The sequence below is a fragment of the Engystomops pustulosus genome, chromosome 9 (genome assembly GCF_040894005.1).
Source record: "Engystomops pustulosus chromosome 9, aEngPut4.maternal, whole genome shotgun sequence".
Taxonomy (NCBI): Eukaryota; Metazoa; Chordata; class Amphibia; order Anura; family Leptodactylidae; genus Engystomops; species Engystomops pustulosus.
In genome coordinates this window covers 102227316-102248438 of record NC_092419.1, presented here as the reverse complement: position 1 = coordinate 102248438, position 21123 = coordinate 102227316, and the positions used below count along the sequence as shown (strand labels likewise).

The following is a 21123-nucleotide window of genomic DNA, read 5'->3' as shown; positions in this document are numbered from 1 at the left end:
GTAATGATGGGTCAGTGTTATCTATATTGAGGTAATTGTGCATGGAGGGGGAGGAGATAAGCTGTGACATCATCTATTGTCAGTAGTGATGTAATGATGGGTCAGTGTTATCTATCCAGAGGTCATTGTACAGGGAGGGGGGAGGAGATAATCTGTGACATCATCTATTGTCAATAGTGATGTAATGATGGGTCAGTGTTATCTATATAGAGGTCATTGTACAGGGAGGAGGAGGAGATAAGCTGTGACATGATCTATTGTCAGTAGTGATGTAAGGATGGGTCAGTGTTATCTATATACAGGTCATTGTGCAGGGAGGGGGAGGGGATAAGCTGTGACATCATCTATTGTCAGTAGTGATGTAATGATGGGTCAGTGTTATCTATATAGAGGTCATTGTACAGGGAGGGGGAGGGGATAAGCTGTGACATCATCTATTGTCAGTAGTGATGTAATGATGGGTCAGTGTTATCTATATAGAGGTGGAGATAAGACATGACTTCATTTATGTATCTATAATGTAGATTTATCTTATACCACCCAAACAACAAATCTTTCTGCTCTGCCTTTGAGGAAGCTTCTCTTACCTGATGAAGTAATGTAAGAAATATTTTCGTTCCCCAACCAGAACTCATATTGACGACTGCCAAATCCTGTCTTGTAAGACTCCCAATTCCGGAGGAAATCCACTGAACCTTCATTACGTCTCTGGAAGACCTGAAAATGTTTTTATATTACTGAGACTATGAAAACCATCACACTTGTCCTTACATACAACACAAGGGTCAGATGTCATTTGGATTGAGTCCTGGGGGGCTGTTTGTGGGGTCTCCCCTTATCTTTTGGACCTCGTATATTGGTATATTTGTTAGTATTGAATCTTGAGAAGAAAGACTTATCGCAGCACTTCCATAAAACGTGACTTTTATTCCAATAGGGTTAAAAACATGGTGTGATAAGCAGGCAACAGCCGACGCGTTTCGGGCAACTTGTGCCCTTAGTCATGGCATACAAACAATACATCATCTCATCAATTTAAAAGCAACAACTACCAATCACAGCCTGGGGGTGTGTACGGATCATGTGATGCACTACGTCAATGGATGGGCGTGTGCGTCACGTGCTGTATCATGTGATACATTGCATCAGCGAAAGGGGCGTGTGGAATACATAATCCCCGAACGAGCAGTACAATGCAATTTGTACATATATTAATCATCGTCGTACAGGCTTTAACATAGGAATACAAAATATCTTATAGAAAAATGACTTATAGGAAAATAACAACAATATCAAGTCCATAGGTGCCAAAGTAAAGCAGATTTGGTCACAAAAGTAGCATTTCAAACGTAGTCAGATTACAAAGTACAACAAAGGGTGAGTACTGATGATTTGGGAAAAAGAATCGACACTGATATGTTGGAGGCTTTTCAATAGAAATATGAGAAGTCCGTTCTGAAATTTAGGCCAGTCGGAAAACGTGTTCCTAGCCTAAAAATCCAGAGGACCTCTCTCTGTAATAACACACTCTTTTTGTTGCCTCCTCTTTTCGGGGAAAAAATTTTTTCTATGCCCAAAAAACGAAATGTGCCTGTTTCACCTGAATGTACACTTGCAAAGTGCCTAGAGGCACCTGACATGTTACAAGATAGATCTTTTGTGCTGTCCCTTAGATGTTCCGCTATCCTAGTCTTCAGTTTACGAGTGGTAGACCCTACATAGAGGACTTTGCATTCGGTACACTCAATGATGTAAACAACAAATGTTGTATCACAGTTAATAAACGTTTTGATAGGATATTTGCACGTTTCATTAATAGAAAAAAAGTGATCAGCACATTTAGAATAAATGCAAACATTACATCGAGATGTGCCGCAACGAAAAAAGCCCTTGGTGTCGAGCCAAGTTTTTGTGTGGGAATTGTCGCTGGTAAATAAGCTCGGAGAGAGAATAGACCCAAGGGTTTGTCCTTTTCTGGACACAAAGTTACACCCGTTCTTTAAGATGGCTCTAAGTTTATCGTCCTGGTATAATATCGGGAGATTTTGTTTAAGGACATTGACTACCTTATTATAATCAGAGCTATATTGGGTAGAGAAAGTGACCGCAGAATTGTTGGGATTTTTTGATGGATCCCTACTTATCTTGTTACCTCTAATGCATGACAACATCTCGGAACGATTCTTGCTTTGGCCTATCTTGAAGCCTCACTTATATAAATCCAGCACATATTCGGTTGAGCTATGCGAATTTATGATTGATGCCACAAGGTTTTTGCTCTCCCATAATTATTTTTCATTCGATGGGGCCTTCTTCCTCCAGACGAGGGGTTCGCCAATGGGGTCACGCTTTTCGCCCTCATTGGCGAACCTCTTTATGTCCTGGTGGGAGGAGGAGTTCATCTACTCAGACAAGAATGTATTCAGGGGTGGCATCGTCTGGTACGGGTGGTACATCGACGACATATTGATTGTGTGGTCGGGAGGTGTGCCGTCCGTGCCAGACTTTGTCACCTATATCAATAACAACAATGTTAACCTTAAATTCACATACAATGTTAATGACACCACGACTTCCTTCCTGGATCTCCTATTAGTGGGCCTCCCATCACAGAATAGGGTAGTGTCCACGCTATATAGAAAGCCTACAGCAGGAAACACTATCCTTAATGCATCTAGTAATCACCCTGCCCATACAGTGAAAGCCATCCCAGTTGGTGAATTCACCAGGTTGAGGAGAGCTTGCTCGGACCATGAAGACTTCATGAATCAAGCCAATGCACTCAGCACTAGATTATCCGCTCGGAAATATCCGAATTGGATGATACAGGGAGGCTTCAAGATAGGCCAAAGCAAGAATCGTTCCGAGATGTTGTCATGCATTAGAGGTAACTAGATAAGTAGGGATCCATCAAAAAATCCCAACAATTCTGCGGTCACTTTCTCTACCCAATATAGCTCTGATTATAATAAGGTAGTCAATGTCCTTAAACAAAATCTCCCGATATTATACCAGGACGATAAACTTAGAGCCATCTTAAAGAACGGGTGTAACTTTGTGTCCAGAAAAGGACAAACCCTTGGGTCTATTCTCTCTCCGAGCTTATTTACCAGCGACAATTCCCACACAAAAACTTGGCTCGACACCAAGGGCTTTTTTCGTTGCGGCACATCTCGATGTAATGTTTGCATTTATTCTAAATGTGCTGATCACTTTTTTCTATTAATGAAACATGCAAATATCCTATCAAAACGTTTATTAACTGTGATACAACATTTGTTGTTTACATCATTGAGTGTACCGAATGCAAAGTCCTCTATGTAGGATCTACCACTCGTAAACTGAAGACTAGGATAGCGGAACATCTAAGGGACAGCACAAAAGATCTATCTTGTAACATGTCAGGTGCCTCTAGGCACTTTGCAAGTGTACATTCAGGTAAAATAGGCACATTTCGTTTTTTGGCCATAGAAAAAAAATTTTCCCCGAAAAGAGGAGGCAACAAAAAGAGTGTGTTATTACAGAGAGAGGTCCTCTGGATTTTTAGGCTAGGAACACATTTTCCGACTGGCCTAAATTTCAGAACGGACTTCTCATATTTCTATTGAAAAGCCTCCAACATATCAGTGTCGATTCTTTTTCCCAAATCATCAGTACTCACCCTTTGTTGTACTTTGTAATCTGACTACGTTTGAAATGCTACTTTTGTGACCAAATCTGCTTTACTTTGGCACCTATGGACTTGATATTGTTGTTATTTTCCTATAAGTCATTTTTCTATAAGATATTTTGTATTCCTATGTTAAAGCCTGTACGACGATGATTAATATATGTACAAATTGCATTGTACTGCTCGTTCGGGGATTATGTATTCCACACGCTCCTTTCGCTGATGCAATGTATCACATGATACAGCACGTGACGCACACGCCCATCCATTGACGTAGTGCATCACATGATCCGTACACACCCCCAGGCTGTGATTGGTAGTTGTTGCTTTTAAATTGATGAGATGATGTATTGTTTGTATGCCATGACTAAGGGCACAAGTTGCCCGAAACGCGTCGGCTGTTGCCTGCTTATCACACCATGTTTTTAATCCTATTGGAATAAAAGTCACGTTTTATGGAAGTGCTGCGATAAGTCTTTCTTCTCAAGATCCAATTTCCACGTCCGGGTCCCAGCGGACATCGCTCCTTGCACTCCAGGTGTGCTGGATTCACACATACAACCTTACCCTACAGTGCCGGAATCTCAAGACTGCCAGAAGGGGTGAGCCGCACGCACTTTTTTCATATTTGTTAGTATATCTAGTGACTTTGTTCCTATGTAATTTTTCTATGATACTGGGACTGGTAGCCCTTGTATTGTGATAAATAACAATACAAGGGGATCCCCTGTATAGCAGACAAGTCCTATCATGGACCATGGCCAGGACTTTTGTAATTACATATATGTAATAAATGGCCCCCTTTAGGTGAAATTATTTTCTGTCTTGTCAGACACAGAGCAGCCGTGACACAAAACTGGCTCAGACACTTTATAAATACATGTATAAGCAGTTTGCACGTTAGTTTCAGTGCAAAGTCAGACAGAAAACTGGCGCAATCACTTTAATAAATGTGGGACATTGGGCCTCATTTACTAATGGTCCGTGGAGCGCATTTTCGTCGGGTTACCAGACGATTACCGTTTTGCGCCGAATTGCCCCAGGTTTTTGCGCACCCGATCAGATTCGGGTGTATTGGCGCCGGCTTTCACGTGACAGAAATGAGGGGGCATGCTGTCGGACAACTAAATGGATTCGGACAAACCGCAGAATTTAGAAAACGGAATTATGTCCCAAGATTAGCACTCACGTGCACCAGGAAGAAGAAGGTGAACTCCGGCGGATATCAGTGCGGAAGCGACACATGCAGGAAATTGGACGCACGGCCTTAGTGAATCGCGGCAGCTACGAATCCTCGTCGGACAACGCACCGCGGGATCGCGACAGGACCGGGTAAGTACATCTGCCCCAATGTGTCAGGAATATTTGAGGCAAATCTTCCTGTAATTTGGAGGCCGCTGTGTCTTTTTCTATGAGAGCCAACCCCAGACACCTCTGACTATAAGCCATGATGGATTCAGCGTTGGAAAGCCCAGTGGCAAATACCGCGTGTAACTGACCCTAACTGATAACTAAAATATACAACAACCGATTTTAGCCATAATAAAAGACGTACAATCCATCCGCCGCCATCAGTGTGCATATCACACAGGACTCGTAGCGGCTGCTTCCCATCAGGATATATAATGTACCAGTCACTCAGGGTAAATCCTTTCTCCAGCAGAGATTTACAGTCCCGGGCAGCTGTAAGACACAAGACGAGGGAAAAGGAAGGAGACGTGGAAGCGATTATTATATTGTCTGTCTGATTATTTTGGCTATAGAGCTATGGGCACTGTGGTCATACATGGACCTCTCACTATTCCACCATCTCTGTCCATCCCTACATTATTCCTGGTTCTTCACTAATCTGATAATCTTCATCCAGAACCTTTACTCTAAGCTGTATCTTATATCCATTCCTTGAGAGGACAGAACCTTCTATAGTGGAAGTCAGGGGCGTCGCTATGTCAAAAGATCCGGGGCTCGCTCCCCGGATCTTTTGGCCAGAGCCCTGGATCTCCAGGACATCTGCCCCAATGCCCGGGAGATTCCTTCACTCAACACGACAGATCGAGTGCAGGCACTGCTTTCCCCTGCAAGGACCTAGAGGCTGAAGGACCTGTGATGATGTCATGATTACATGACTGTCATGATCACAGAGCTGCATCTGTGAGATGAGGGGGGAGACATTATGGGGAATAGTAAAAGGGATGCGGGGGCTGTAAGAGGACATTACTTACTGGGGGGCTGTGTGGGGGACATTACTTACTGGGGGGCTGTGTGGGGAACATTACTTACTGGGGGGCTGTGTGGGGGACATTACTTACTGGGGGGCTGTGTGGGGAACATTACTTACTGGGGGGCTGTGTGGGGAACATTACTTACTTGGGGCTGTGTGAAGACATTACTTACTGGGGGCTTGTCACGGGTGGTCCCGCGACCCATATCGCGGGTCGTAGGCTCACCGGTGCTTTTCTACCCCCGCCAACGCATCACCAGCACTGCTTACCTCTCCCAGCTCGCTCCCTTCCGCTGTGCGCACGCATCCCAGGATGCTAGGGCGCGTGCTCTAGCTTCTCAAAATTTAAAGGGCCAGCGCGCCATTAATTGGTGCTGGCCATTTCACAAAATCTACTTAAGCCTGCCTCTTCCTGCAAGCCCCTGCCGGATCTTCGTTCCTAGCACCCTAGAGAAAGCTTTTCTAATGCCTGGTGCTCTTTCTGTGAATTCCCGTTGTGACCCTGCTTCCTTTTCTGACATCGCTCCTTTGCCGCCTGCCCTGACCTGTTGCTACGTCTCCGACTTCGATCCTGTGCTGCCTGTCCTGACCTCCTGCCTGTCCCCGACTACGCGGTTGCCTGCCGTTTCTGTACCTCCACCTTGGCCACTGCAGACAAGTCATGCCAGTGGAACGACCTGGCGGTACCACGCCGCTACAAGTCCAACCCTCTTTGCGGCGGGCTCTGGTGAAAACCGGGTACCACTTAGACTCCGGTCCCAGGTAGTTGCTTGTGCCATCATCCGCAGTGGTTCAGAGGATCCACAACCTCTAAGCCTGATAGTAAGATCCGGCCATGGATCCTGCCCAGGTTCCACTTCCCACTCGGCCGACTCTGGCTACCATCGTGGTCCAGCAATCCCGGGAGATTGCCGCCCAACGCGAACAGCTGGAACAGGTGACCGCCATGCTGCAGCAGCTGCTAGCCACCCAGCAACAACAAAAGGTTCCTGAGCCTGTTCCCATGGCTCCCGCTACCCCAGCTTGTCTTCCTGCCGTTGAACCCAGGCTACGGCTGTCTATGCCTGGCAAGTATGATGGCGATCCCAAGATTTGCAGGGGTTTTATAACCCAATGCTCCCTGCACATAGAATTCATGCCGTCTCAGTTCATCACAGAGCGATCCAAGGTGGCCTTCATCATTAGCCTCCTCTCTGGGAAAAGCCCTGGCCTGGGCTACTCCGCTTTGGGATAGAGATGCCCCGGTTATGGCTAATCTCACAGCATTTCTGGCAGAGTTCCGGTCAGTCTTTGAAGAATCTGCACGGGCCTCTTCTACTGAGACTGCGCTCTTGAATCTACGCCAGGGGAACTCATCTGTGAGAGAATACGCTGTCCAGTTCCGTACCCTGGCTTCGGAACTCTCTTGGAACGACGCGGGCCTGTCCGCAGCTTTCAAGAAGGGACTTTCTTCTCAAGTTAAGGACGCCCTGGCCGCTTGGGATCTGCCATCTTCCCTGAGTGGTCTCATCACCTTAGCCACCCGGATTGACGTGCAATTTAGGGAGCGTGGTGAAGAGTTGCTCTTAGAACAACCCCAAGTCCGCCCACGACGTCTCCCTCGCCTGGCTCCTGCTTTCCAAAGACCGCTCCAGACTCCAGTTGTAGCATCTGCAGAGGAGCCTATGGAGGTGGACAGGGCCAGACTCTCTCCTCAGGAACGTATCAGAAGATGTCAGGGAAACCTTTGTCTGTATTGTGCCAGTCCTGAGCACTTCTTGGGGTCTTGTCCTATCTGTCCTCAGCATCCAGGAAACGCCAGCACCTAGGGTTCTTGGGAGAGGCGTCCCTAGGTGTAAGCAAAGCTTCTCCACATCTGAAGATACATGTACTCCTCAGCATTGGCACCAGCACCCAGATCCAGGTCTCTGCTTTCTTGGACTCCGGCTCCGCAGGGAACTTCGGGGATGCCACTCTGGTCTCCCGGCACCACATCCCTGTGGTTCGCCTTGAAAAGCCATTGGTCATCTCTTCTGTCAGTGGCCAAATCCTTTCCGACCCGGTCCTGTACTGCACCAAGCCTCTGTCCGTGCAAGTCGGTGTGCTACACAAGGAAAGACTGTCCTTTTATGTACTTCCGCGGTCCACGTCCTCCATCCTGTTGGGTCTACCATGGTTGCAGCTCCACTCCCCGGCCTTGACTGGAGGACGGGGAGATCCTCCCGTGGGGACCTGGCTGCCAGTCTCGCTGTGTGAAGATGCCTCATCCAGTGCCTGTCATGGCTTCGTCTGTGACTATTATGACGTTTTCTCGAAGAAAGCCGTGACGTTGCCATTTCACCGGCGTTACAACTGTCCTGTGGACCTGTTGCCAGGTATGTCCCCTCCGAGGGGTCGTGTGTACCCGCTCTCTGTACCAGAAACCGCAGCCATGTCGCAATATATCCAAGAGAACCTGCAGAGGGGATTCATACGTAAATCCTCTTCTCCTGCTGGTGCAGGGGTTTTTTTTTCGTGACCAAGTAGGACGGGGTCACTCGATCCATGCATAGACTACCGCGGTCTTAAAAAGGTCACAGTTCTGTGATTCCGTTGCCGCTGATTACGGAATTGTTTGACCGACTTCATAGAGCCATAGTCTTCTCCAAATTGGACCTTCAAGGGGCCTATAATCTTATTCGTATCCATCAGGGAGACGAGTGGAAGACCGCTTTTAATACCAGTGATGGACACTTTGAGTACCTGGTAATGCCGTTTGGACTCTGTAATGCACCAGCTGTTTTCCAGGAATTCATAAATTGCATTTTTAGAGACTTGCTTTATGTCTGCGTTGTGGTCTATCTGGATGATATCCTGGTATTCTCTCCGGACCTTGAGACACACCAAGTCCACTTACGGCAAGTTCTCAATCGTCTAAGGGCCAACCGTCTCAATGCCAAACTTGAAAAGTGTCAATTTTATCAGTGAAGTATTCCATTTCTCGGCTACATCATCTCCGACAGAGGTCTCCAGATGGATCCTGCAAAGCTGTCTGCAGTTCTTCAGTGGCCCCGTCCAGTAGGACTGCGTGCTATACAACGGTTTCTGGGATTCGCAAATTACTACCGGCAGTTCATCCCACACTTCTCCTCGCTGGTGTCTCCTATTGTGGCGCTCATCAAGAAGGGTGCCAACCCCCGTCTCTGGCCTTCGCCTGCTGAGGAGGCCTTCACAAACTTAAAGTCTATGGGGCAGATTTACTTACCCGGTCCATTCGCGATCTAGCGGCGCATACTGTGTGGAGGATTCGGGTCTTCTGGCGATTCACTAAGGTAGTTCCCCGTTGTCCACTAGGTGTCGCTGCTGCGCTGAAGTTCGTCAGAGTGCACTGAAGTTGGCCAGGCCGGGTGCAGGTAAGTGCGTGTCAAGCGACACTTTATTTTTTTTTCCGAATCTGTTGGGTTTTCGTGCGGCCACGCCCCCAATTTCCGTCGCATGCACGCCGCCAGGAAAACGCGTTTCGGGCCCTAAGTAAATGACCCCCTATGTTTGCTTCTACTCCAGTACTGGTGCGTCCCGACACTGAGAAGCCTTTCCATCTGAAAGTAGATGCCTCCTCAGTAGGGGCCGGTGCAGTGCTGACACAGAAAAGTTCCAAAGGCCGAACCGTCACCTGTGAATTTTTTTCCAAGACGTTCTCCTCTGCAGAGAGGAATTATTCTATAGGGGACCGAGAACTGTTGGCGATTAAGCTGGCCTTAGAAGAATGGCGCTACCTCCTGGAGGGAGCTCGGTTTCCGGTCAGCATCTATACGGACCATAAGAACCTTCTCTATCTCCAGACTGCTCAGCGACTCAATCCTTGTCAAGCTCGCTGATCACTCTTCTTCGCCCGGTTCGATTTCCTTATTCATTTCCGCCCAGCCGAGAAGAACATCAAGGCAGACGCCCTCTCTCATGCCTTGGATGTCATTGGGGAGGAACCGGTTCCTCGGCATGTCATTCCTCCTGATCGACTGGTACTGGCCGCACCTGTGGATCTTCGTCAGCTACCCCCTGGCAAGACATATGTAAAACCTGCTCTACGGAGGAAGGTTCTGTCTTGGGGACATTTCTCTCGTGTGGCTGGGCATCCTGGGGTGCAGCGCTCTCTCTCCCTCATTTCCCGATTCTAATAGTGACTAGATCTGGCCAAGGATGTTTCAGACTTTGTGGGTTCCTGTGCTTCCTGTGCCCGGAATAAGCCATCACGTTTCAAGCCTGCTGGTCTTCTTCTACCATTGCTGCTACCCAGCTGCCCTGTGTCCTCACAGGGCGGTGTGAGGACAGTACTTACTGGGGGCTGTGTAAGGACATTAATTACTGAGGGCTGTGTGAGGACATTACTTACTGGGGGGCTGTGTGAGGACATTACTTAGTGGGGGGCTGTGTGAGGACATTACTTACTGGGGGGCTGTGTGAGGACATTACTTACTGGGGGCTGTGTGAGGACATAACTTACTGGAGGGCTGTGTGAGCACATTACTTACTGGAGGGCTGTGTGGGCACATTACTTACTAGGGGGCTGTGTGGGCACTTTACTTACTGGGGGCTGTGTGAGGACATCACTTACTGGGGGCTGTGTGTGGGCACATTACTTACTGGGGGGCTGTGTGGGCACAGTACTTACTGGGGGCTGTGTGGGAACAATACTTACTGGGGGCTGTGTGAGGACATTACTTACTGGGGGGCTGTGTGAGGACATTACTTACTGGGGGGCTGTGTGGGCACATTACTTACTGGGGTTGCTGTGTGGGCACATTACTTACTGGGGGGCTTTGTGATGACATTACTTACTGGGGGGCTGTGTGGGGCACATTACTTACTGGGGGGGCTGTTTGGGCACATTACTTACTGGGGGGGGGCTGTGTGGGCACATTACTTACTGGGGGGGGCTGTGTGGGCACATTACTTACTGGGGGGCTGTGTTGGGCACATTACTTACTGGGGGGGCTGTGTGGGCACATTACTTACTGGGGTGGCTGCGTGGGCAGATTACTTACTGGGGGCTGTGTGGGCACATTACTTACTGGGGGGCTGTGTTAGGACATAACTTACTGGGGGCTGTTTGAGGACATTACTTACTGGGGGGTTGTGTGAGGACATTACTTACTGGGGGGCTGTGTGGGGCACATTACTTACTGGGGGGCTGTGTGGGGCACATTACTTACTGGGGGGCTGTGTGGGCACATTACTTACTGGGGGGCTGTGTGGGAACATTACTTACTGGGGGGGCTGTGTGGGCACATTACTTACTTGGGGGGGGCTGTGTGGGGCACATTACTTACTGGGGGGGCTGTGTGGGCACGTTACTTACTGGGGGGGCTGTGTGGGCACATTACTTGCTGGGGGCTGTGTGGGCACATTACTTACTGGTGGCTGTGTGGGCACATTACTTACTGGGGGGCTGTGTGGGGCACATTACTTACTGGGGGGGCTGTGTGGGGCACATTACTTACTGGGGGCTGTGTGTGAGGACATTACTTACTGGAGGGCTGTGTGAGGACATAACTTACTGGGGGGCTGTGTGGGCACATTAATTACTGGGGGCCTGTGTGAGGACATTACTTATTGGGGGGCTGTGTGGGGCACATTACTTACTGGGGGGGCTGTGTGGGAACATTACTGGGGGGCTGTGTGAGGACATTTCTTACTGGGGGGCTGTGTGGGCACATTACATACTGGGGGGCTGTGTGGGCACATTACTTACTGGGGGGCTGTGTGGGCACATTACTTACTGGGGGGCTGTGTGTGAGCACATTACTTACTGGGGGGGGGCTGTGTGGGGCACATTACCTACTGGGGGGCTGTGTGAGGACATTACTTACTGGGGGGCTATGTTGGCACATTACTTACTGGGGGCTGTGTGGGGCACATTACTTACTGGGGGGCTGTGTGGGCACATTACTTACTGGGGGGGCTGTGTGGGCACATTACTTACTGGGGGGCTGTGTGTGCACATTACTTACTGGGGGGGCTGTGTGGGCACATTACTTACTGGGGGGGCTGTGTGGGCACATTACTTACTGGGGGCTGTGTGGGCACATTACTTACTGGGGACTGTGTGGGCACATTACTTACTGGGGGGCTGTGTGGGGCACATTACTTACTGGGGGGGCTGTGTGGGGCACATTACTTTATTACTTACAGGGGGCTGTGTGTGAGGACATTACTTACTGGGGGCTGTGTGAGGACATTACTTACTGGGGGGCTGTGTGGGCACATTATTTACCTGGGCGCTGTGTGGGCAAATTACTTACTGAGATTCTAATGTGTGGGGCACATTACTGGGGGTAACTGTGTAGGGCACATTACTGGGGGTAACTGTGTAGGGCACATTACTGGGGGTAACTGTGTATGGCACATTACTGGGGGTAACTGTGTAGGGCACATTACTGGGGGTAACTGTGTAGGGCACATTACTGGGAGTAACTGTGTAGGGCACATTACTGGGGGTAACTGTGTAGGGCACATTACTGGGGGTAACTGTGTAGGGCACATTACTGTGGGTAACTGTGTAGGGCACATTACTGGGGGTAACTGTGTAGGGCACATTACTGTGGGTAACTGTGTAGGGCACATTACTGGGGGTAACTGTGTGGGGCACGTTACTGGGGGTAACTGTGTAGGGCACATTTCTTGGGGCGTGTTTACACGTGGCACTAGGACATGCCTCGGTTTGATTTCGTTTGCGTTTCAGACAAACGAGTGAGCACAGCCTTCAGTATTTGGGGAGAGGGATCGGGTCAGCACCAGAATAACGCTATCAGGGAACCAAGATTTAGCGACAATGAGGAACAATGGATGTGGTGATGCCTAATGGAGAAGATGAAGGACGCCCCACCTGCAGGCACTAGATGTAACCTGTAGGGATTTCTCCTGTGGTTTCTGTAGCTGTATATACTAGAAGTTACCTTGTTATCGACACAGCCACATGTGAGTGCAATACACATGCATTGGGGCCCGTGCCCGGATATTTTACGACCCTTGCAATGCCCCTGGTGGAAGTCACTGCTCAGTACAAGGTAAGAAAAGAAAGGCCTCCCCCCAGGATCAGGAGGTGTCCACGAGGGTTTTTTCTAATGAAAATCTCCTTTGCCGTCCTCACTGCCCCATTGTCTCTCTGTGGTCCTTGTCTTTTCCTGTCTCTGACCTGTTCCCATTATTTCTATTGATACGTCTTTTCTATGATTTACTGATAGGTAAAAGATAAGATGCCAGAAGGATCCACACTCACTGTACAAGACTTCTGGAGCGCCGGGATCTCCCTTATCTCCTGTGTACAGAAGAAAGAGAATATTTTAGATGTTTCTCACAGTTTTATATCATTCACATAATGTGATGAGATGGAAGTAATAAAAGTGAAGACTCTTTACCTTTCGGTCCTTGGGGTCCTGGAGCTCCTGCATTTCCTGCAATGAGACGGTAATTACACTGGAAATTTGCATAGAGCGATAAGAAGGATGAGATAGACCACAATAACCATTCATATGCAGGGATGAGTGATTAGAGGATACAGGATTGCGGTGATACCAGTGTTACCAGCCATGATTGTTTCTGTAGGAGCCGGTATGGGGAGGGCCTTCTAGTTGTAGGGAGTTGACATGTGCAACACCCCTGCCAATGCAAGGCAGAGGAGCTGTTGCGAATAAGCCCCTGATATGTGTGTTCCCCTAGTAGAGAGTCTGATCAGCTCCTCTGCAGGAGACTATACATGTAAAGAGGTAATTGTGCAGCGGTAAATACTGCCTGAATGGGCAAGGGTTAATATTATTTAATGTTATCATCCAATGATATACCTCAATGCACTTAATTGGAGTGTGATTGTGGAGTGAGCCACCACCTGACCAGGGATTAACTAAACCCTTAGTCAGGGGAGGAGTTAGCTCTCTTAGGCCCAGCTCCGGACTGAGGTGCAGCTCTTAGCAACAAGCTCTCGTCAGACCCAGCTCTCACCACAGGAGAAGCTCTTCAGGCCCAGCTCTTCTAGTGAGCAGACCTCGCTCTTGGAATCCATCAGACCACATGGTCTTCAGGCCTCAGCTCCCACTATAGATCTACAGAGCGTCAGTCCACCTTCAGGGCTGATACTGAACAATACCTAGGATTAAAGCTGCAGCTTCCAGAATTGGACACAGTTACATCCCAGCCTGCACCTGCATCCAGGCTGGTGACCCAACTCCTGAGGTTCCCTCTCCAAGATCACTCCAGTAATCTGCCTTTGTACAGAGTCGTTTGGCCTCTTGCTGTGGTTGGTTCGAATAAAGAACTGTAAGTTACTTTTATGCACAACATTGGCTCCGTCTGGTCCCTGCTACGGCTGTATCACCACCAAGGGCTCCTTCATTCACCATCCAGGGACACATACTACAGACTATAAGGGCTGCCCCAGGGAGAACCAGTACATCAGCCTCTCCCTCATCTAATTTCTTGCACACGCCACCTGCTGGAGACCTGCCAGGCTGTAGGACAGCCCTCCGGTCCCCATACCAAGCACCGTGACACTAGCGTGCCTAGGCCGCAACCGCCAGCCGCTCCGGTATTCTGGGCCCGGCTGCCTCCAGGCCCCAAGAAAAGGCTAGGCCCCGGTGGGGGATGTTGCACATGTCTTTGGAGCTATTACTTATGAACCATGAGGAAAATGATCTCATTCTAACCTTGTATTCCGGGAGGCCCAGGGCTTCCTGTACTTCCTTCAGGACCTGAATAAAAGTATAAGAAACATTGTATAGACTGTAACATGATTTACAGCAGTAATTGCTACTCAGAGATGTCACAGTAGACAAAACATTGACAAGTCTTAGAAAATGTTGTTCTGAGAATTTGGAGATGATACAAATCGCTAAAACTAATAGAAGAAATCTCAGGAGGTGAAACTTAAAATATCCTTAGTAAATCTCAGATGATCTGTGTAGTAAAATCTCCCACATTCATCCTAAACCCCCTCCCTGGAAACGCCGAAGAGTAGAGGAATGGGCCCCATAGAGACGCAGCAGCCACCAAAAATATCCCATACCTTTAAATAGTGACTATAGCTTCTGCGGCTGTGTCACTAAGGAAAACCTATTGCCATAAGAATATTCCTATGTATGTTATGTAACCAGCAGAATATTTTCTCATGATGTTTGTAAATGTGTTTGAAACAAAAGGATGTAGTCTATATTAACATCCCTAACGTCACTATTCAACATTAGTTCTTCTTTTAACTTCTTATGCCCTGGTTTAAAAAAAAAAAAAGGTTTGAATTATGCAAATGAGCCTAAGGGGCTCTGGGCTCATTTATTAGTTATGGAGCATGGAGTCCCTGAGGATCATTTGCATAATTATTAAAGGACATCTACCATTAGATATTCTGATGGTAGACTCCTATAACTGATGTTGGGTCGTCTTCTTTTTTAATAAGTTTTTACTATATTCTAGAACGGCTGCATTTAAGAGAAATAGACTAATGCAGCACAGGGGCTCTCATTCACGCCTTTTTTTTATAAAAACAAGGTCATAAGAAGAGCAGATCCTGACAGAGGGGCGCACACCAGTGTGTCAGTGTACTTGGTTTGCAGTGTTTCATCCTGGTAGATTTCCTTTAAAAAGTTTTTGAATTTTCCACTTTTCTTTTTGCATCATTGTATATTGGAAAATGTTATAACGTTTTACAAACGATGATTTTTATTTGCTGAAACTGGACAACCCCTTTAATATGCCTAAGCGATTACAACATTCATATAAATACTACACTGAGACATTTCATTAAAGAAAACCTGAGAAATTTTAAGAAAATACTGAACTACTTAAAGTTTTTTTGACTTTTGAGAAAATTCTTTGAAAATGCTAGTGTGAATGCTAGAAATCTCAGTAAAAACTTCTTCCAAACGTTATAGTAGATGTTACCCAGGGACACTTCAGCAGCCTCCGAGTAGTTACTAGACTGTGGTAGTGAATTAGTATATCATCTAATATAAATCATCACTGTCAGTGTTCATGGACTACATTACATAACATAGATAGATATTCTACTAGAACTTTATGTTCCTAGTATAAAATACACTGACCTCTCTCCCCTGGTGGGCCACGCTCTCCTTTCTCTCCTATGGCACCTGGAGCCCCAGGACATCCTCGAAGAACGGTCAGACACTCCGAGCCGCCTGTAAATGATCAAAACTTCTTAATTAGAAAGAAAGAAATTATATTTATATATATTTAAAGGTATTGCTCCAAACTAAAACATTAGATAAGACAAGTATGTTACAGCTCCAATCACTGAAGGATTTTCTCAAACCTAGAGATGGACCATTGGCCGGTTTTGTTGGCAGGAAAAGTTAGTTTATTGCAGATAGGAAAAACAGACACAGGTTCATGCCAAATGTGGATCATGTTTTCTGGTCTCATGACCCCAGGACAATGACTTACCTGAACATGTTTCTTCAGCATGACCAAAAGTAACGGCCAAGAAGAGGACCAGAAATGTTGAGAGGAACATCTCAGCTTCAAACTTGAGATCTCTACTTGGAGCTAAATCTGATGTGAAATATCGGTGTGAGCTTCATATTTATATGTCAGGGATAACCTTTTAATTTGATTACAAGATTGCTTTTTAAAGATTGTAATTCTAAATTGTTGTCCCTCTGCAAATAAACCTACAGCCACTCCCTGAACAATGTCTATTTCCTCATATTTACCTATAAAGCAGATAGTGATCTATTTATCCGGTGTCGCGGTGATTCTTCACGTATTAAAATATTAATTGTAGCAGCAACATGCAAAAATAATTTTGACAAGTATTAATGTCCCCTAAGAGCGTTTGTCCAGGTTGTGTCACATGAGGGAAAAAGATCCAAAGACATTTGACTCTTAGGCAAAACCACCAAATGTAAACCATGATTCCCACCACAGCACCTATCCATGAGAGATGGTGATGTCCCCAGTCCTCTAACATCTGGCGCAACCTACGAATTAGTGGTGGATACTTACCGTCATGCTAAGACTCATAGGCAATAGGCATAAGCAGAAGGAAGTGTCAGGGCTTTAGATTTGGACTCCTTGACTGTGCGGCCAGACACAGACCCAAACCTGCACAGCTCGGAGAGGAGATTGTTGATGGAAACCAAGGGGGAGGAGAGAAGTAGTAACATATCATCAACAAACATACATAACTTATGGTGGGTCCTTGTGACCTCAATGCCCCACACATCTGGATTATGCTAAGTTCTGTTCACCAGAGGCTCCAAAGTGAACACAAAATGAAGGAGGGATCGAGTACAACCTGTCACATCCCATGCTGGATCCACAAGCAGGCAAAGAAGAAGCCCTTGTATCAGGTAAAGCAAGGGAATCAATGTCTATTGTCCCACCAGAGAAGACAATGGGCCAAGATGTTGGTGAGGACTTAATATAATTTAGTAATTATTCTAGAAGGTTCAGCCAGGGATGGAGACGAGAGAAAGAGAAGAGCACCTATAGCAAACAATAAGTATCACAGTATCACACGCTGACTGTGGGAAGATGAAGAGACCAGGAGGATAGGAAATGGGATAAAAAATGGAAAGAAAAAGAAATAGAAAATTAAAATAATATATATTTTTTTATGCAAACTAGGGAATGACCTGGATGGACGGGAAGGACAGACAAGTACAGTGAACCTAATTGCTGGCCTAATTGCCCAGCTTATCCTAAGCGGTATGGGACACCTGGACGATGTTCCTTTCCTGTGTGCAAACACTGAGACAAAGACAAGACAATAAAAACACCTAAGAATTAGATACAGGTCAGAACCAAGAGGACAAATGCAGTACAGAATCATTAGGCAAACAGATAGTCAGAACAGAGACAAAGGTTTAAAGAATCCAAAAAACAGATATGAAGATAAATGCTAGCTCAAAAAGGAGCAAGGAGGAAATAGTCTGCAAACTTTTTATAAGTGAAAGAGGTCCAGATGATTGGACAAGTTCTGTGACAATCAGACTGGTTCTGTCCATCACATCGTATTAACTGTTTGCAAACCAGAAAAAAAGTAGAAAAGGAAACAGAAAGGTGGGAAAAAAAACTGACCGTTTACCATAGAAAAGATAGACCTCTGTTATGAGTCTTTTTCGCGTGTGTTGCCTGCGCATGAAAAATCAGTTGAAAATACCAAAAAATTTGTGTGAAAAACTGTGACACTGAACAAGCTCTGACTGAAAAGTATCAGTTTTTCACTGACCAAATCCTGAATAGACTTAGACTTGATCTGTAACGCAAGTGTGAAAGGGGCTTTTTTTTTATGAACAAGTACAATGTTGGGCAAATGACAGAGGTAAGTGATGGGTAAGGGGGCAGGAAACCCTGCAGCATAATGACAAGGGGCCCGGGATTCCTGGTGATACTATTGAATGGTATATACACTCACCGGCCACTTTATTAGGTACACCTGTCCAACTGCTCGTTAACACTTAATTTATAATCAGCCAATCACATGGCGGCAACTCAGTGCATTTAGGCATGTAGACATGGTCAAGACAATCTCCTGCAGTTCAAACCGAGCATCAGTATGGGGAAGAAAGGTGATTTGAGGCCTTTGAACGTGGCATGGTTGTTGGTGCCAGAAGGGCTGGTCTGAGTATTTCAGAAACTGCTGATCTACTGGGATTTTCACACACAACCATCTCTAGGGTTTACAGAGAATGGTCCGAAAAAGAAAAAACATCCAGTGAGCGGCAGTTCTGTGGGCGGAAATGCCTTGTTGATGCCAGAGGTCAGAGGAGAATGGGCAGACTGGTTCGAGCTGACAGAAAGGCAACAGTGACTCAAATCGCCACCCGTTACAACCAAGGTAGGCAGAAGAGCATCTCTGAACGCACAGTACGTCCAACTTTGAGGCAGATGGGCTACAGCAGCAGAAGACCACACCGGGTGCCACTCCTTTCAGCTAAGAACAGGAAACTGAGGCTACAATTTGCACCAGCTCATCGAAATTGGACAGTAGAAGATTGGAAAAACGTTGCCTGGTCTGATGAGTCTCGATTTCTGCTGCGACATTCAGATGGTAGGGTCAGAATTTGGCGTCAACAACATGAAAGCATGGATCCATCCTGCCTTGTATCAACGGTTCAGGCTGGTGGTGGTGGTGTCATGGTGTGGGGAATATTTTCTTGGCACTCTTTGGGCCCCTTGGTACCAATTGAGCATCGTTACAACGCCACAGCCTACCTGAGTATTGTTGCTGAGCATGTCCATCCCTTTATGAGCACAATGTACCCTGTAAAATCAGATGGCTACTTTCAGCAGGATAATGCACCATGTCATAAAGCTGGAATCATCTCAGACTGGTTTCTTGAACATGACAATGAGGTCACTGGACTCAAATGGCCTCCACAGTCACCATATGTCAATCCAATAGAGCATCTTTGGGATGTGGTGGAACGGGAGATTCGCATCATGGATGTGCAGCCGACAAATCCGCGGCAACTGTGTGATGCCATCATGTCAATATGGAGCAAAATCTCTGAGGAGCTTCCAGCACCTTGTTGTATCTATGCCACGAAGAATTGAGGCAGTTCTGAAGGCAAAAGGGGGTCCAACCCGTTACTAGCATGGTGTACCTAATAAAGTGGGTTGTGTAGTTGTTATTATTGGTAAATGAGATGTGGTATGGAAAGGGTTAATGTGAATATGTGAGGTAATTTCATTAGATTTTTCCGCCTTTTTTATGAGGTAAGCCTTTTCCTGCTATTTTATGAGGCCTTGTTTTGATTGGCCCGCAGGCTAGAGCAGCTGTTATTGCATAACAGCTAGATTAATGACAGATGTGTAGCTGGGCAAAATATTGTCGGCTGTCAGCTGATTGGTCAACTTACGTATATAAGGGGCTGTCAGTGGGGTCCAGGTGCAGGTTTGAAGAATCAGAAGATCTCAGCGCATCATCAGGATGGAAGATCTACTTCGGGAGCTGATGCAGAAGTTGGCAGCGGTGAACGATGGTGAAGAGCGGCTGAGATTGTGTTTTCATTTGGTGGTGCTGTCAGCAGCAAGGTCAATGGCTGAAAGGTCATCGCCGGGCTGTGGTAGCAAGTGACTTGATGCATCCAATTTCGATTGATTTGTTATATAAGGTTATTGAAGTTTTGTTTTGATGGTTCTGATGTGCAATGCAATGTCCATCTGCACCCATAGCATTTAGCGGTGATCCAGGCTTCTAGCACCCACACATTGGGGCACATTACTTACCCGGTCCCTGTGCGATCCCCTATCCGGACTCTCTGACGAGGATGAACTCTGCCGCGATTCATGAAGATCTTGCGCCCGATATCCTGCATGTGACGCTTCCCCGCTCAGGTCCGCCGGAGTTCACCATCTTCCTACCGGTGTATGTAAGTACATTGGATGCGACACAAATTTAAATGTTAAATCCCGCGCATAGCCCGAATCCGTCGGATCCTCCATCGGCCCGCCCCCCAATTTGTGTCACGGGCTGACAATCCGATCACGTGCGACAAAATCCCCGGCGCGATCCCCGAAAAGTCGGGAAACCCAACAAAAATGCGGGTGCGGGACCCTTAGTAAATAAGCCCCATTATATTCTCACTCTACTACATACCGACCATTACCGGCAGCTTGGTGTAAACTGGGGATTTGTCTGCCAGAAATATGATGAATATCAGAAAGTCCAACCCCTTGTACTCGACCCAGATTAGAAATTTACTGAGACCCACATGGAAAGTGGTTTGTATCCTGTACATGAAACTAAATCAACAAAAGCAGAAGGTTCCATGTATCTATAAATTCTAAATTATAACTTTTATTGTATTTGTTGCTGATGCTGATCAAATGCTGATCAAATTATTATTAAAGGGGTTTGTCCATGAAAGAAATTTCTTAAATTTTAATCCCCTAGTGATGTTTACACATTACAGAACATTTTTTAATCCCTACTTTACAATTTTACTCTTTTACTTTTATTTTACTTTACAGTTTTATTCCTGTTTTAGCTCTGGTAATATGTGTGAGCCGGGACTTTCAGAGCAGACACTCCATGATGCCTCTGTGCTGTGAGATGCGGTGTGCTGACAATGTGCTTAGATTATGAGGGTACAAGGTTTATCGACACTTTCATTTAGTTTCTGAACATTCACGAGTATCTGACACATAGAAAGAGAGGTCAGAGATCAGAGTCATAAAAGATGATGAGATCCATGAGATGTATATAATACACAATGAAAATCTCAACCCTGCTACATTTCAGATACAACACAGACAGAGTGCC

General features: G+C 46.5%; 1 protein-coding gene across 1 annotated transcript in view; it reads right to left on the bottom strand.

Moving 5' to 3' along the window:
- The window catches only part of LOC140077640 (ficolin-1-B-like), a 79860-nt gene extending 63406 nt beyond the window's left edge, over nt 1–16454 (bottom strand). The window contains exons 1-7 of the mRNA XM_072124955.1: nt 16296–16454; nt 15938–16030; nt 14546–14590; nt 13265–13300; nt 13126–13164; nt 5226–5353; nt 588–717 (exon numbers count right to left, since the gene is read on the bottom strand). Of these exons, the coding sequence (XP_071981056.1) occupies nt 588–717; nt 5226–5353; nt 13126–13164; nt 13265–13300; nt 14546–14590; nt 15938–16030; nt 16296–16365 (541 nt within the window). The 5' untranslated portion in view covers nt 16366–16454. The remainder of the gene's footprint in view (nt 1–587; nt 718–5225; nt 5354–13125; nt 13165–13264; nt 13301–14545; nt 14591–15937; nt 16031–16295) is intronic.
- Nucleotides 16455–21123: the final 4669 nt, after the last annotated feature.